Source organism: Natrix helvetica (genome assembly GCF_964273705.1).
Source record: "Natrix helvetica genome assembly, chromosome: 8".
Taxonomy (NCBI): domain Eukaryota; kingdom Metazoa; phylum Chordata; class Lepidosauria; order Squamata; family Natricidae; genus Natrix; species Natrix helvetica.
In genome coordinates, this window is record NC_138559.1 from 23,238,448 (window position 1) to 23,252,686 (window position 14,239).

The 14,239-nt window shown below is 45.8% G+C and overlaps 1 protein-coding gene across 1 annotated transcript in view; it reads left to right on the forward strand.

Annotated features, from left to right (window-relative positions):
• Positions 1-12,077, forward strand: part of JAM3 (junctional adhesion molecule 3) — a 34,077-nt gene extending 22,000 nt beyond the window's left edge. The window contains exons 5-9 of the mRNA XM_081961356.1: positions 3,207-3,409; positions 5,152-5,251; positions 6,866-6,995; positions 8,997-9,051; positions 9,517-12,077. Of these exons, the coding sequence (XP_081817482.1) occupies positions 3,207-3,409; positions 5,152-5,251; positions 6,866-6,995; positions 8,997-9,051; positions 9,517-9,552 (524 nt within the window). The 3' untranslated portion in view covers positions 9,553-12,077. The remainder of the gene's footprint in view (positions 1-3,206; positions 3,410-5,151; positions 5,252-6,865; positions 6,996-8,996; positions 9,052-9,516) is intronic.
• Positions 12,078-14,239: the final 2,162 nt, after the last annotated feature.

A 14,239-nucleotide genomic window follows, 5' to 3' on the forward strand; every position in this document is an offset into this window, starting at 1 on the left:
GAGACGGAGAAAGGAAGGATGGAAGGAAGGAAGGGAGAGAGAAAGAAAGAGAGGAGAAAGAGAGAAGGAATGAGAGAGGGGGAGAGGGAGAGAGAAATAGAGAGGTGGAGAAAGGAGGGAAGAGAAAGGAAGAAAGAAGGAGAGAAAGGGTGGGAGGGAGAAAGAGAGGAAAAGAGAAAGAATGAGAGAGGGGGAAGAGGGAGAGAGAAAGAAATGGAGAAAGGAAGAAAGAAAAAGAAAGAGGAAGAGAGAAAAAGAAGAGAGAAAAGAGGGGGAGAGAGAAAGAGATAGAGAAAGAGAGATGGACAAAGGAAGAAAGAGAGGGAGAGAGGAAGATAGAGAAAAAAGAGAGGAAGAGGGAGGAAGACAAGAGGAGAGAGAGGAAGAGAGAGAAAGAGAGAATGAGAGGGAGAGAAAGAGAGAAGGGGAGGGCAGAGTGTCTTGACTATAACATAGTGTGTTCCTACCACAAAGCAGTTTTCTAACGAGGTGAACTATAATTAAATACTTCATTAGCATCCCAGTATCTTTGCCTTACACTCTTTCTTTCCCTTTTTTTTGTATTTGTATACACACACGTACTTGCCAGGATGCTACCTGGTCCTCAGAAAAAGAACTAAGTAGACACTGTTCCTTCGTGCAAACCCAGGCCTTCTGTTGTGCTCAATGCCCCCTGCTCTTGAGTAACAGACCCTCCCTAACAACAGAGAAGGTCTGATGGGGGGTGGGATCCCACCCCTTACCTGGATTCATGGACTTTTGAAAGGTGTGTGTGTGTATATGTTCTTTGTATTGTGCAGCTTTACCGACTGAACCAGATTAATAACTTGACCAACTGGTGGCCCCGTGAGATTAATATTATACAGCTAAGCTTGTCCTGTAAATCCTTTATCCGTTCAGCTGGAAGACTTTCAGGCTATGAAGGAGGAGCAATAATGTCTTCCGACCTAGGCTTCCCGAGTTAGCATAAATCACCACCTTAGTCCCAAAAAACCCCACTCTTTTTATTTAAACAGCTGTGAATTATGCTCATTCCCAGCCCATAATGATTCACAAACAGTCTGTGAAGAGTCTGACAGAAGTCTGCCAAAGTCTTTCAGGGTAATGTTGATAAGCACCCACCTTCATCTCCCTTGAAACGCTGCCAGAGACCTAACTGCCATTTAGTTTCGCAAGGCCAAACGGAGCACAGAGTCAAACAGAACTACTCAGAGCTTGAAACCGGCTAGATGAACTAATTGCTTCCTGCAAAGGCTCACGTCCCGTTTGCTCCTCTTTTATGTCCTATGGGAGGGGCCAATCATTTCCAAGCCTTACTCCCGAGTCGCCCTTTTTGTCTGAACTCTTCTTGCCTTCTGGCAGCTCTGCGCATGTGCCCACTGGGAATAGGCTCACATGTTCTTCTACCTCGCTGATGTCAGACTCCGGAGTCCTCTGTGCCTCCGACGCAGCCTTCCCTGGACTCCAGGACCGGCCCAATGCTCCTCCCCAACCTCCTCACTGTCCGAATCTGCTTCCAGCTTCGCAGGCCGCCAGTGGGCTGCAACATAATGGAGGCTCCGTCCCTTGTACGAAAAGCGTTCTAATTCCCCCCCGGGCTAAGAGTAATTTACTTTCTTGGTTTTTCTTTCCTACGATGGCAGACTGTTGAATAGGAAATGTTCATGAAGGTATGACTGAGGTTCTGTATCCACTAAAATCATGGTTGGGCTGATTTGCATGAAAAAAAAAAGAGAAGCCGCCAAGGAACTTCAGCCCAGATGCTGTCCTGCGCGCCTGAAAGATTTTGGGCACGATGTGACTCTGCTTTCTCCCAATGTTGCTCCTTCGTGGCATCTGGGACCACGATTGCGGGTTTGCGATGAACTCTTGTTTTCGCCCAGCTTGAGAATTAAAGCTACGGTTTGACGTTGGCCTGTTTTGGGAGCCCAACACTGGAATTGGCTGCGAATCACAATCTCAGATCTCTCCAAAGATGGAGAAAATGGAATTCAATGCTGCAAGGGGGAGATCCTGGCTGTATAGAGGAGATGGGAGAATGTAGCATGTTAATCACAAGGCTGACACCCATTTCTCGCTGCTTGTATCTCTTGCATTAAACCATGGTTTAACGGGATGTCCGGCAGGCTGAATGTGGGAAGAGCATGCTTCTTGGCAACCTGGGGGCCAACGCTCACACCTCGCAGTTGATGAATCCACTAGATCACCTGCTTTGTGGGCCACCTCGATACGATCTCTAGTTCATTGCTCAGTGTGAGATTCGCAGCTTTGATGGAGCTCCCGAGAAATGAAAGATGCAAATCTCCTTCTACATATTCCGCAGCATGTATTTATTGATCCTGTTGGTTTTCTGACTTTTCCCCAAACGCCCTTTTCCAAAGCTGGCTCAGAAGTGCAGCGGTCCTTGAGTTATGACTGCAAATGCGCCTAGAATTTCTGTCCTACGTCATCATAGTCATAAGTTGAGGTGTTGTGGCCTGTCGGCTGCCAGGCCCTCCAGCAGACAAATCAGAGGAGGAGGAGGAGGAGGAGGGGGCATGGGACTCAGGGTCAGCTTCAAGGCAGCCTGAGAGCTGCGAGGGGGAAGAGGGAGTGGAGCTAGCAGGGAGAGAGAGACAGAGGCGGAGCCTGGGCTGTCCGTCAGCCCTCAGATGGAGAGCCAACAGCCCCCAGGTCTGGAGGTGGCTGATGAGGAAGAGGAGGAACAGTTGGGCCCAGTGCCTGACACACAGATGCGCAGCAGGCAGAGGAGAGGAGAGCAGTGGAAATCTATGGGCCGGTCCTTGGGACGGAAGAGCCACCGCTGCTAGTGAAGCCTCTGGGGATAAAAGGCAGGGGGTGGAGATGAATAGATGTGGCAGACAACTTATTCATCTCCCAGACAGACGGACTTCTTAGCCTGCAGTGACAGAAACTTTTTGCCGGGGCTGCCGGCATTCCTAATTAAAGGAATCTTTTGAGTTCACTTCAGAAGGTGTGTCATGCTTGGGGAGCTGGGTCAGAACATGAAGCATCAACACGACTGGACCCGTTTTTATGACCTTTTGTGCAGAGGTCATTTTTGTCTCTGTCGTAACTCCCAACGGTCACTACGTGACCGGACATTAAGCGAGGACTGCCTGTAATCCTCTCGGTTCCACACCCAGAAACACTAAACCTGCGTTCAGTCTGATGCCCCTTATCTTCTCCCGCCATTTTCCCCGCAGTGAAACCGGTGGCCCCCAAATGTCGGGGACCCCCTTCTGTCCCCGTGGGAAAGCCAGCCACCCTCTACTGCCAAGAAAAGGAAGGCTTTCCCGAGCCCACCTACAGCTGGTACCGTAACGATGAGACGTTGCCCCTCGATTCCAAAGCCAGCACCAAGTTCCAGAATTCTTCCTTTACGGTGAACCCCAAAACTGGCATGTTGGTAAGTCTGGGGTGAAGACAAAGAGAAACACGGGGGGGTGGGGGGGGATGTCCTTGCTTGGAGAAGGGTTTGGAAGAAGTGACTTTTATCATTCAGCTGGGCTTTCTCCTATCCAGGGTGGAGGGTATACATGGTTTGTTTGTAATTAGTTTTTGTTAATATGGGGTCCTTGGTTCTCTCTGAGCTTTATTGTTTTCTTGCAGACGTTTCATTGCCCAACTAGATAGTGTCATCAGCGCTAGAAAGGAGTGGGTTATGTGGAGAGGAGGAGGAGGAGGAGAATTATGGGGTCCTTGGTGCTCTCTGAGCTTGCTTGTTTTCTTGCAGACGTTATATTACTCAAACTAGGTAATATCATCAGTGTGAGGAGGAGGAGGAGGAGGAAGAAGAGGAGGACAAAGAGGAGGAGGAGAATGGCTGTAGGGTCCTTGGTGTACCCTGAGCTTTATTGTTTTCTTGCAGACATTTCATTGCCCAACTAGATAGTGTCATCAGCGCTAGAAAGTGGGGTATGTGGAGAGGAGGAGGAGGAGGAGGAGGAGAATGACTGTGGGGTCCTTGGTGTTCCCTGAATTTGGTTGTTTTCTTGCAGCTGTTTCATTACCAGAGTTGGTAGTGTCATCAGTGCTAGAAGGAGGTGGGAAGTGAGTGGAGAGGAGGAGGAGGAAGAGGAGGATTGTGGGGTCTTTGGTGGTCTCTGAGCTTTGCTCTTGTCTTGCATTCCTGAAATGTTTCGCTGTCCGACTAGGTAGCCTCATCCGTGCTAGAAGGGAGTGGGGCTTGCTCTCTGTTTATATACTTGCCCTGCCTAACCAAGGATCTACCATGAACCCTCCGACTACTAGTATATAAAAAGGGCAAACCACTAGTATATAAAAAGACAGCAAACCCATCTCCTCCTTGCACTGATGATGTAACCTAGTTGGGTCATGAAACGTCAGCAAGAAAACAAGAGAGCCCGAAGGATCCCACGGTCGTCATTGTCCTTCTCGTCTTCCTTCTCTTTGTCCTCTTCCTCCACAACTCCTCCTCCTCCTCCTCCACTCCACACCCACACTCCCTTCTAGCACGAGATGATGTTACCTAGTCAGGCGGTGAAATGTCGGCCAGAAACAACCAACCCCCGAGAGGACGCCTCATTTCAACCCTGAGCTACCAACATTCCCCTCTGTTGATAAAAACTGTTATGATGGGTTATAGCTTTTATTTAAGTTTCTAACCAATCCGAATGGGGAGGGGAGAAAGACCCCCTCCGGGATAAAAGGACTTTGCAATTCCTCAGGGGGAAGAATATTATGTCCAGGACTGGCTTATATCTATGATTTTGCCCAGTGAATCAAAAGCCCAATTTTAATAGTCTTTCGATTCAGCAGGGAATTTTAAAACAAGGCAGGGAAGGAAGAAGAGACGGCTGCCTTGGTAGGAAACATATGGAAACCTAGCATCGGCAATAAAAGAAGAAGAAAGAAAGAAATTTAGACTCCTTTCCTTCGTTTCTTTTTCTACAAGCAGGGCTGTTTCGTTCCCTTCCTTCCTTCCGTCCTCCCTTCCTTCCTTTCTTTCCCCTTTTGTAATGGCAGGAAGCTTGCAAACATGCAAAACACGGACGCTTCCTTCCCAAGCCGTGATCCAGAACGGCACGGGTTTCCTGCAGGTGGGGGGGGGGGGAGGTGGGTCTGCTTTAGGGACTTGAAATTTCCCCCGAGCGCAGGAGGCACTCACCCTGATTCTCCTCCGCACAGGCCTTCGAAGAAGTCCAGAAAGGAGACACGGGGCGCTACAGCTGCAGAGCCATGAACGTTGTGGGAGAAGCCTGGTGTGAAGGGATAGAGATGGAAGTTTGTGAGTAGCAGGGCAGAAGGTGGGCGGGGTTAGATTCAGCTCCCCCTGTGGTCCTCGCCGTACGACGTGAATTGGCTTCGGAACCCAGGGGGGTGGGGTTCCTGCCGGCATTACTACCGGTTCGGCTTCGCTCGTGCGCATGCCAGGCACATCCTCCACGCGCAAGTGCATTTGCACCTTAAAAGGCCTGTGCATGCACCTTTTCCTTAGAAAAGGGGGAAAACTACATTTTTTCCAAGGAAGATTTTTCTGCGGAAGATGGCCGAGCATAGAACCGGTTCGTGCGCATGTCCGGCCGAGTTACTACCTACCCACACCAGTAGGAACCCACCGCGGAAGCAGTCCCAAAGCAAAACCTTGTGTGACTAAGCAACAACAGGCTTTGATAGCCATGGTTGGGGTCATTAGGCAAGGACCTCCAGCCTTCTCTCCTGCCTTGCCGCAGTTGCCTTCATTTCAACTCTCCTCCTCCCTTATCTCAGCCTCACCTCTACGTAAGACAAAACTTCAGCAAACAGGCAGAAGACTGGCAGAATGGATCCACAACCACCAGCCAGCAGTCAGAAGACACGATGAAAACTCCTTCGCTTCACAACCTAGGGACAGACTTAGCCATAGTTGCAATTAGGAAACTGACCACCGTAGACCAAGCCAAGTCCAAAAATGCTAGGGAATTTCCAGAGGCCTGGTACTCTGACAAATTAGCCATCAATAAACACATGGACGTAAACAATACCTACGCATCCTTTGCAAAAGGGACCATGAAGAAGCCACAAAGGGAACACAAGGGGAACACCAAAACACCTCCCCACAATAGTCAGCACCCAGAGGAGCATACTCCCAAGTTTAACATCAGACCAACAATTAAGTAAACAATAACTCAATCAAGGAATTGCTGAACAAACCAAATAGTAAACAGCCTTTCTTTTCTTTTTCTTTCTTTCTTTCTTTCTTTCTTTCTTTTTCTTTCTTCTTGTTCTTTCGTTCTTTCTTATTTTCCTTTCCTTCCTTACTTCATTCTTTCTCTCTCTTTCCATCTTCCCTCCCATCCTCCCCTTTCTTTCCTTCCTTTCTTCTTTCTCTTTTCTCTTTCTTTTCTTTCTTTTGTCTTCTTTCTTTCCTGCCTGCCTCCTTTCCTTCCTACCTACCTACTTTTCTTTTTCTTCATTCCTTCCTTTCTTTGCTTGTTTCTTTTTCTCTCTCTTTCCACCTTCCCTCCCTCCCCTTTCCTAACTGCCTTCTTTCTTTCTCTCTTTCCTACTTTCTTCTCTCCCTCTCCCTCCTTTCTTCTTTCTCTTTTTTCTTTCTTTTCCTTTCTTTCATCTTCCTGCCTGCCTGCCTGCTTTCCTTCCTACCTATCTACCTACTTTTCTTTTCCTTTCTCCCTCCCTTTCTTCCTTTCTTTCCTCCTTCCCTCCCTCCCTCTGTCTTTTTTCCTTCCCTTCCCTTCTTTCCTTTCTCACCCATCTCTTATCCAATGACTTTGGGTAGCTGAGACTTTCTACTGGCGATAGATGCTTCGCTGGGTAGAGGGGACCCTGAAGCCAGAATACTCTAGAGTAGGGCACTTAGGAAATGGGAACAGGTCAACTGATGCTCCTTTTCCTTCTGCAGATGACCTCAATATTGTTGGAATCGTGATCGGAGTATTGGTGGTCCTGGCTGTTCTGTCCCTGACTACAGTGGGGATCTGCTGTGCCTACAGAAACGGTTTCTTTGTCCACAACAAACAAAACGGAAACAGGTACAACTTAATTGTCGAGCGCTGGGCTTATGAACAAAAAGGAAATACGTGCGCAGGGTATAATATTTCTTTTGTGCTACTCATAATAAGAAGGAAAAGGGGACAAAAAGAAGAAGAAACATGGCCAGGGGCAAATCATGTTATGAACAGAAGCACTCCAAAACTGTTGGCTACGTTGCTCAGAATCTTCCCTTCCTGAACAAGTTTTATTTTCCCTTTTTTCATCCTCCTTTGGTAGAAAAGCACTGGGTGCTGTACGGAAATGACTAGAAATGCAACTTAGAGAAAGAAATTCAGTCTGGAAATGTGCCAAAAGAAACAAGATTGAATGTCATTAATCCTGCATTTCTGTAGACAGTTTAGGAAGGAGAATAGAAAAACCGAGAACGATTCTTGGCCAGGGTTTTTATCAGCGGTGAAATTCATTTTTTTTTTACTACTGGTTTTGTGATTGGTGGGCATGGCAGGGGAAGGATGCTGCAAAATCCCCATTCTCTCCCCACTCTGGGGCCAGCACGAGATGGCATTCACCAGTTCTCCGAACTACTCAAAATTTCCGCTACTGGTTCTCCAGAACCTGTCAGAACCTGCTGAATTTCATCCCTGGTTTTTATGTCACTTTAGCAATGTCAGGGTTAAATGTTGGCCCTTGCAAAAAAAGAAGGTAGGAAGATAATAGAAAAGAAAAAGAAGGAAGGGAGGAAGGAAGGAAGGAAGGAAGGAAGGAAGAAAGAAAGAAAGAAAGAAAGAGAAGAAAGAAAGAAAGAAAGAAAGAAAGAAAGAAAGAAAGAAAGAAAGAAAGAAAGAAAGAAAGAAAAAAAGAAAAAAAGAAGCAAGCCGGTTTAGGGAGGATGATAGAGAGCCAAGAAAAAAACTTGACCAAGGTTTTTATGTCACTTTAGCAATGTGGAGATAGATTTAAATATTGTCCCTTGCAAATGAATGAATGAATGAACAAATGAAGCCAGGTTAGGGAGGATGATAGAGAGCCAAGAAAAAATCTTGACCATGTCACTTTAGCAGTGTTAGGGCAGGTTCAATCAATCAATCGATTTGAATTTACTGGCATTGGATAAGCAACCTGGATCCTCAAATCTCCTCTTTCCTTGGATCTCTATGTTGGATGAAAGGAAATGAGACTTGCCTGTTAGACCAGTCTTAAGTACCAAATCCAAAGCAACAGATGGCTTCAAAATTAGCCCTAACAGGAAATAAGACATCAGGAAGAGGAAAAGCATGCCAATGCCAGTGAAGACCGATAGCCGTTCTTTTTTTAAATTATTCAGCTGACTCAGGCTTTGAAGATAGTGATTCTCTGTGATCCTCCATCTTCTCTTGGGAAAAAATGAAATTGTAAGGAATTCCCTTTTGGATTGTCTTTGTAACAGAAGTCGATGGATATTCTCCATCATCCAAGCCAAAGGTGGTAGCCAAAGGTGGTTTTTCAAGAGGCAACTGGACTTTCTGGTTTTATTTTGAAGACGTTTCGCTTCTCATTCAAGAAGCTTCCTCAGCTCTGGCAGGATGGTGGGGAATGGAAGGATTTAGACTCCTTGCAGACAGCTGGTCCTTTGCATCCTTTTAGAGGGTTCTTGAGGCCACCTGGAGGTTTATCAAAGAGGCCATCTATGACGAAGTTGCCCTCTTTCAAGAGAGGGGGAGGGATGCAACATCATCTATCTCCAGCCTACAACAGTCCTTCCACACCCATTTGCACCACTCAGGTGACTTTGAGGACACAGACAAACCTCCAAGTGGCCTCAACGAGTCTCTCAAAGGATGCAAATGACTAGCTGTCTGCAAGGAGTCTAAATCCTTATATTCCCCTCCATCCTGTCACAGCTAAAGAAGCTTCTTGGATGAGAAGCAAAACATCTTCAAGGAAAAACTCCCTTGACTCCACCCCCTCTTGGCTCTGCCTGTCCTCCTCCTACAAAAGGGGAGATAGAGGTGTTGTGTTTCACTGATGTGGTCCAATTAAACATTGCCTTCTCTTCCCAGCTACAAGACTCCAACGAAGCCAGATGGCGTGAACTATATTCACACAGATGAGGAGGTAAGGGGGTCTTCTTAGACCAACAGACAATGACTGTCTTCTCCTGCCCATCCCAAGAAAAATAGATAAAAGAACCAGGCTAGAGCCCAGATATTGCCATTTTGTTGGGTAGGACTTTGGATTTGATTTCCAAATTGTGTTTTCGAGCTCCTGAGGCCCTCTGGAAGCCGGAAATGACCCCGTTTCTGGCCTTTGCGAATTTCCAGTAGGTCCATTTTTTTTGCCCTCCCCAAGCTTCCGCGCACGCCCTGCATTTACCTGCCTCCAAAATGGGCCGCGTGGGGACTTGTGGGAGGAGCAGAGTGGGGCGGGGCCAGCCATGAGTGGGATTTGGGGGTTCTTCAAACTTCACAGAGTCTTAGCTAGAGGTTCTCCAGCAGCCCCACCCCTGGAGGTACGCAACAACGCAACACCTCTCCCCCCCCCCCCAATCTTAACAAGCCTGTGCTGTGTCTTTTGTTGCAGGGCGACTTTAGACACAAGTCCTCCTTTGTGATATGAAAACAGCAGAGACACTTGGATTTGACCCGGCGGCGAGAGGAGAGGGCAGCAAAAAAACCTTTCCCCTCCAAGGGGCGATCGCCGATGTGTGTGGGAACGTGTCCCTTTTTTTACGCCTTTCTAAACCATTTACAGGCACGCGGGCGCAGTGGCCCGTGGTTGGTTTTTGTTTCTTTTTAAAAACAAACAAACAAACTCTTTTTTTTGTGTGTGTCGTTGCCAAAGTCAAACCCCGGTTTATATAACTGCCAATCTGCCGCCTTCCACTCCAGAAGCGACCGATGCCAACGCCACAAGTCTCTCTCTATCTCTGGGGGGGAGGGGGGGGCAAGGAGAGCATCTCTTCAATCTTTGGCAGGTGAAAAATCGCTTCGATTAAAATCTCCGGGGAATCACTCACAGGACGCGTTCAAGGTTGCAGAGCTGCCTCTTCTACTAACCGTATTACACCAACGTAGCGTCACAAGCAAACGTCTGCACCCCGTCTAATCGCTCTCGGCTCCTTTAGGCAGATTTCGATGCCCTTTGGCAGGCCTGATTCCACATGCCGAGCATCTCTGCGGGTTGCTAAGCAACAACAGACAACGACAATGTACAACAATAAGAACAACAACACAACAAAAAGCCAAACTTTCTGACTTTTCGATCTGGTTCCCGGGACCGAATTTTTTTTTTCTACTGTTCTTCTTTCGTTTGTAGAATTCTGCAGTCTAATTATTTTTCTCTCTATTTTTTGTTGTTGTTGGTTGGTGGTTTTCTTTTGTTTTTTTCTTTTGGCAAAGATGTATTTTGATTACTTTCTTTTTTAAAGTCCTTTTTTTTGTTTTTAATTTAAAATGTAAATAGGTTGGTAGGCCAAATGGTGTTAATTGTAATGACGTAGTGAACTTTTTACAGGGTTTGCAATTTATGCTTTCCACTACTGATGACAGCCGTATCAGTGTTAACCGAAAGTGCAGTGTGGCAAAATATTTAATTTCCTTTCACGGGGTAGGTAATTGAAGATTTATTCCCCCCCCCCCCCTGCAGAAAAATACAGCACGGTCGAAAGACTTAGTAGTAGCAAGAACATAAAGGGAAAGGCATTGAATGTGTTTTGAATTATTTTGTAAGTGGAAGGGAACTTGGGATACGACAAGATGCCCAAAAGAGAAACTCCCAAATCTTGGGAGTTCTAAATTTTGGATGGGCATTTTAGGTCTTGGGAAAGCTAAACCGTACAGCGGTTTTCAAATGAAGCTCCGTAATTTTTAGCCAGCTAAAAATGGAGGAGACTCTGACCTTATGCCTCATCTCACCTTTTCGAAAATCCCACTTGTGAAAACGCTTGTCCATTGAAGAAAAAGAGGGGCGGAGGGAATGGAGTGCACTTAAATCCACAATTCTCTAATTTACTGTTCGGGTAAGCATGGGAGTTGCCATCTTTTCTAACTTATAAGCAAGCAAGCAACTCCTAGCCATTCCCACAGCAGCTATGGCCGCCTCTGATCTACAGCTGGTGTATTTCACCATGGCGACTTTTAAGACTTGTGGACTTCAATTCCCAGAATTTGCCAGCCAGCCATGCAATGGCTGGCTGGGGAATTCTGGGAGTTGAAGTCCACAGGTCTTAAAAGTCACCATGTTTGGATACCCCCAAAGTATACAAGGATCATAGGATTTGCTGTGATGGGGAACGTGTCTTTTTTTCCTTCCCAAAACATGGTCTATTTTTTAGACATGACTTTTTTCACCCTCCAAATTCATAGTCTTAATTTTGAACGGAGAGGTATTTTATTACCTACAAAAATGTAGGACCGGGTTTGTTGATCTTCTGTATTAATCTGCCTTAGAATATCCAACATACTTGGTCGTTTGCTTTCTCTCTTTTTTTTTTAAAGGAAGTTGAGAAGACATTGGTGTATTTCGTTTCTTTTCAACAGTTTTAAATTCCCAGGGTAAAGTGGCACTCAAGTTAGGGGAGGGGAAGCTTTCACAAGGTGCCCCAATCCAACTAACATGGGTTTGATTTTTAACCGTGGCTACCTCGGCATTCAACCAAAGCAAGGTGTTTTACTCACTGCCAAAATGTGTTTTCTTCTCCCTGTCAACTTTTTAAGGTTGCCTTCTGGATCAAAATGACTCCCCCTTCTGCCTTAGTGTGTTCACTGATCCTTTTTTCTCCCAACGCTGCCTCTCTGACACCCAAAAGTAAGAAGAAAATCCTTGAATATTGATACCTCTTTGTCTTTGGGATTAAGTCTAAGCCAGAGGTGTCCAGCCTTGGCCATTTTAAGACTTGTGGACTTCAACTCCCAGAATTCCCCAGCCAGTCATGACCTTCCAAAATGACTTCGTAAAAAGTGGTTGTCTTGTGCTGGTTAAAAAGACTTTTGGGTCTCAAAAATGCACCAGTGGATTCTCTTTCAACAAACAGGTCTCCGCAAAACACATTGTAAATACTTAAAAATCGGTTTGTACTAATGTTATTGCATATACCTTTGCTGAGAATGTTTTACATAAATATATCTATATATATAACTATATCTATATATATAAAGTTGTCGTTCTGGATGGTGAGGACCCCTGCAAGGGGTACAGCAGTGGGGAAACATGCATTGTGCATGTTTAATTATTCCTGCAGCTGCCTAGTTGCAATATCACTTAGACTTATATACCGCTTCATAAGGCTTTTACAGACCCTCTCTAAGCGGTTTATAGAGTCAGCATCTTGCCCCCCAAAAAATCTGGGTCCTCATTTTACCAACCTCGGAAGGATGGAAAGCTGAGTCAACCATGAGCTGGTCAGGATCAAACTCCTGGCAGTTGGAAGAATTAGCCTGCAATACTGCATTCTAACCACTGGGAAGGAAGGAAGGAAGATAGCAATAGCACTTATACTTATATACCGCTTTAGTGCTTTCTACCCCTCTCTAAGCTGTTTACAGTCAGCCTATTGCCCCCCCCCCCCCCCAACAATCTGGGTCCTCATTTTACCCACCTCGGAAAGATGTAAGGCTGGGTCAACCTTGAGTTAAAGTTGAGTTAATCCTCAACTTATGACTACAAACAGAATTTTGGTTCTTAAGTGAGGAGGTTTAAGTGAGTCACGCTTGATTTTATGACCTTTTGCGGTGATTAAGCCCTTGATCACTTCATTTAGTGAACGTTCAAATGGCACCGAAAAAGGCAACATGTCTGTTTTTCACACATACAACTGTTGCACCTGTCACATGATATACATTCAGACTACTTGACCACTGACTCACATTTATGATGGCTGCAGTGTCCTGGAGTGATGTGATCCCCTTTTGCAACCTTCTGACAAGCAAAGTCAGTGGGGAAGCCAGATTCGTTTAACGGCCGTGTTACTAATTTAAGAACGGCAGTGATTCCCTTAACAAATGTGGCAAGAAGAGTTGTAAAATGGGACGAAACTCACTTAACGAATTTCTCACTTAGCAGCCTCAATTTTGGGCTCCGTTGAGATCATAAATTGAGGAATACCTGTACTGCCAGTTGCCAAGCACCTGAATTTTGATCATATGACTTTGGGGAGGTGGTGAGAATCGTATGTGCGAGGACTGGTCACATGCCACTTTCTCAGTGCTGTTGTAACATCAAACGGCCATAAAGTGAATGATTGTAAGATGAGGACTACCTGTGGTTACATTCTTCTCCTTATCTTTAGCACAAGCTCCTGAGCAACAGTAAAGAATGATCAAGTGTTTATTCCCAATCCTTCATGGGGTGAGAACCAGGTCTCACAAGGACTTTGAAGGCAGATTGGTACACAAACACACACACCTAAGGAAAAATCACTCACAACTTCATCTTATTTCCATCTCTGTCCCGGCGTATCGGTTTTGATTGTGTCGTACAGGGGGACACTAAAGCTGAAGGGCATCAACCTCTGATGGAAGAGATACAGATTAACAGATTTGGGAGGGACTTTGTAGGTCATCTAGTTCATCCCCCCACCCAAGCAGGAGACCCAACACCATTTCTGACAAGTCTCTTCTGGAAAGCCTCCAGGGATGAAGCTCCCACAACTTCTGAAGGCAACTTCTGTTCCATTGGTGGATTGCTCTATCAGAAAAGTCTCATTTCCAGGTTGAATCTTTCAGTTTCCATCCATTGTTCCTTGTTTGGCCTTCAGGTGCTTTGGAGAATAGCTTGACCCCCTCCTCTCTGTGGCAGCCCCTCAAATATTGAAACACTGCTTTCATGTCTCCCCTGGTCCTTCTCTTTGCTAGACTAGACATGACCAGTTCCTGCAACCGTTCATCGTATGTTTTAGCCTCCCCTAATCATCTCGATTGATCTTCTCTGCACTCTTTCTAGAGTCTCAACATCTTTTTAAAGAGTGTGGTGACCAAAACTGGATGCAAGACTCTAGGTGTGGTCTTACTAAGGCTTTATAGTGGTATTACTACCTCACTTGATCTTGATTGTATCCCTGTTAATGCAACTTAGGACTGCATTGGCTTTTTTGGCTGCCACCACACACTGCTGGCTCGTATTTAATTGGTTGTTCACTAAGACTCCAAGATCCCTCTCACAGCTACTGCCATTAAGCCTGGTTTTACACAATTTATATGTGTACTTTTGGTTTTTCTTGCCTAAGTGTAAGACTTTACTTTTCTCTACATTGAATTTCATTTTGTTAGAGGTGTACCTTCAGGCGAATATCACATCACAAACTTGG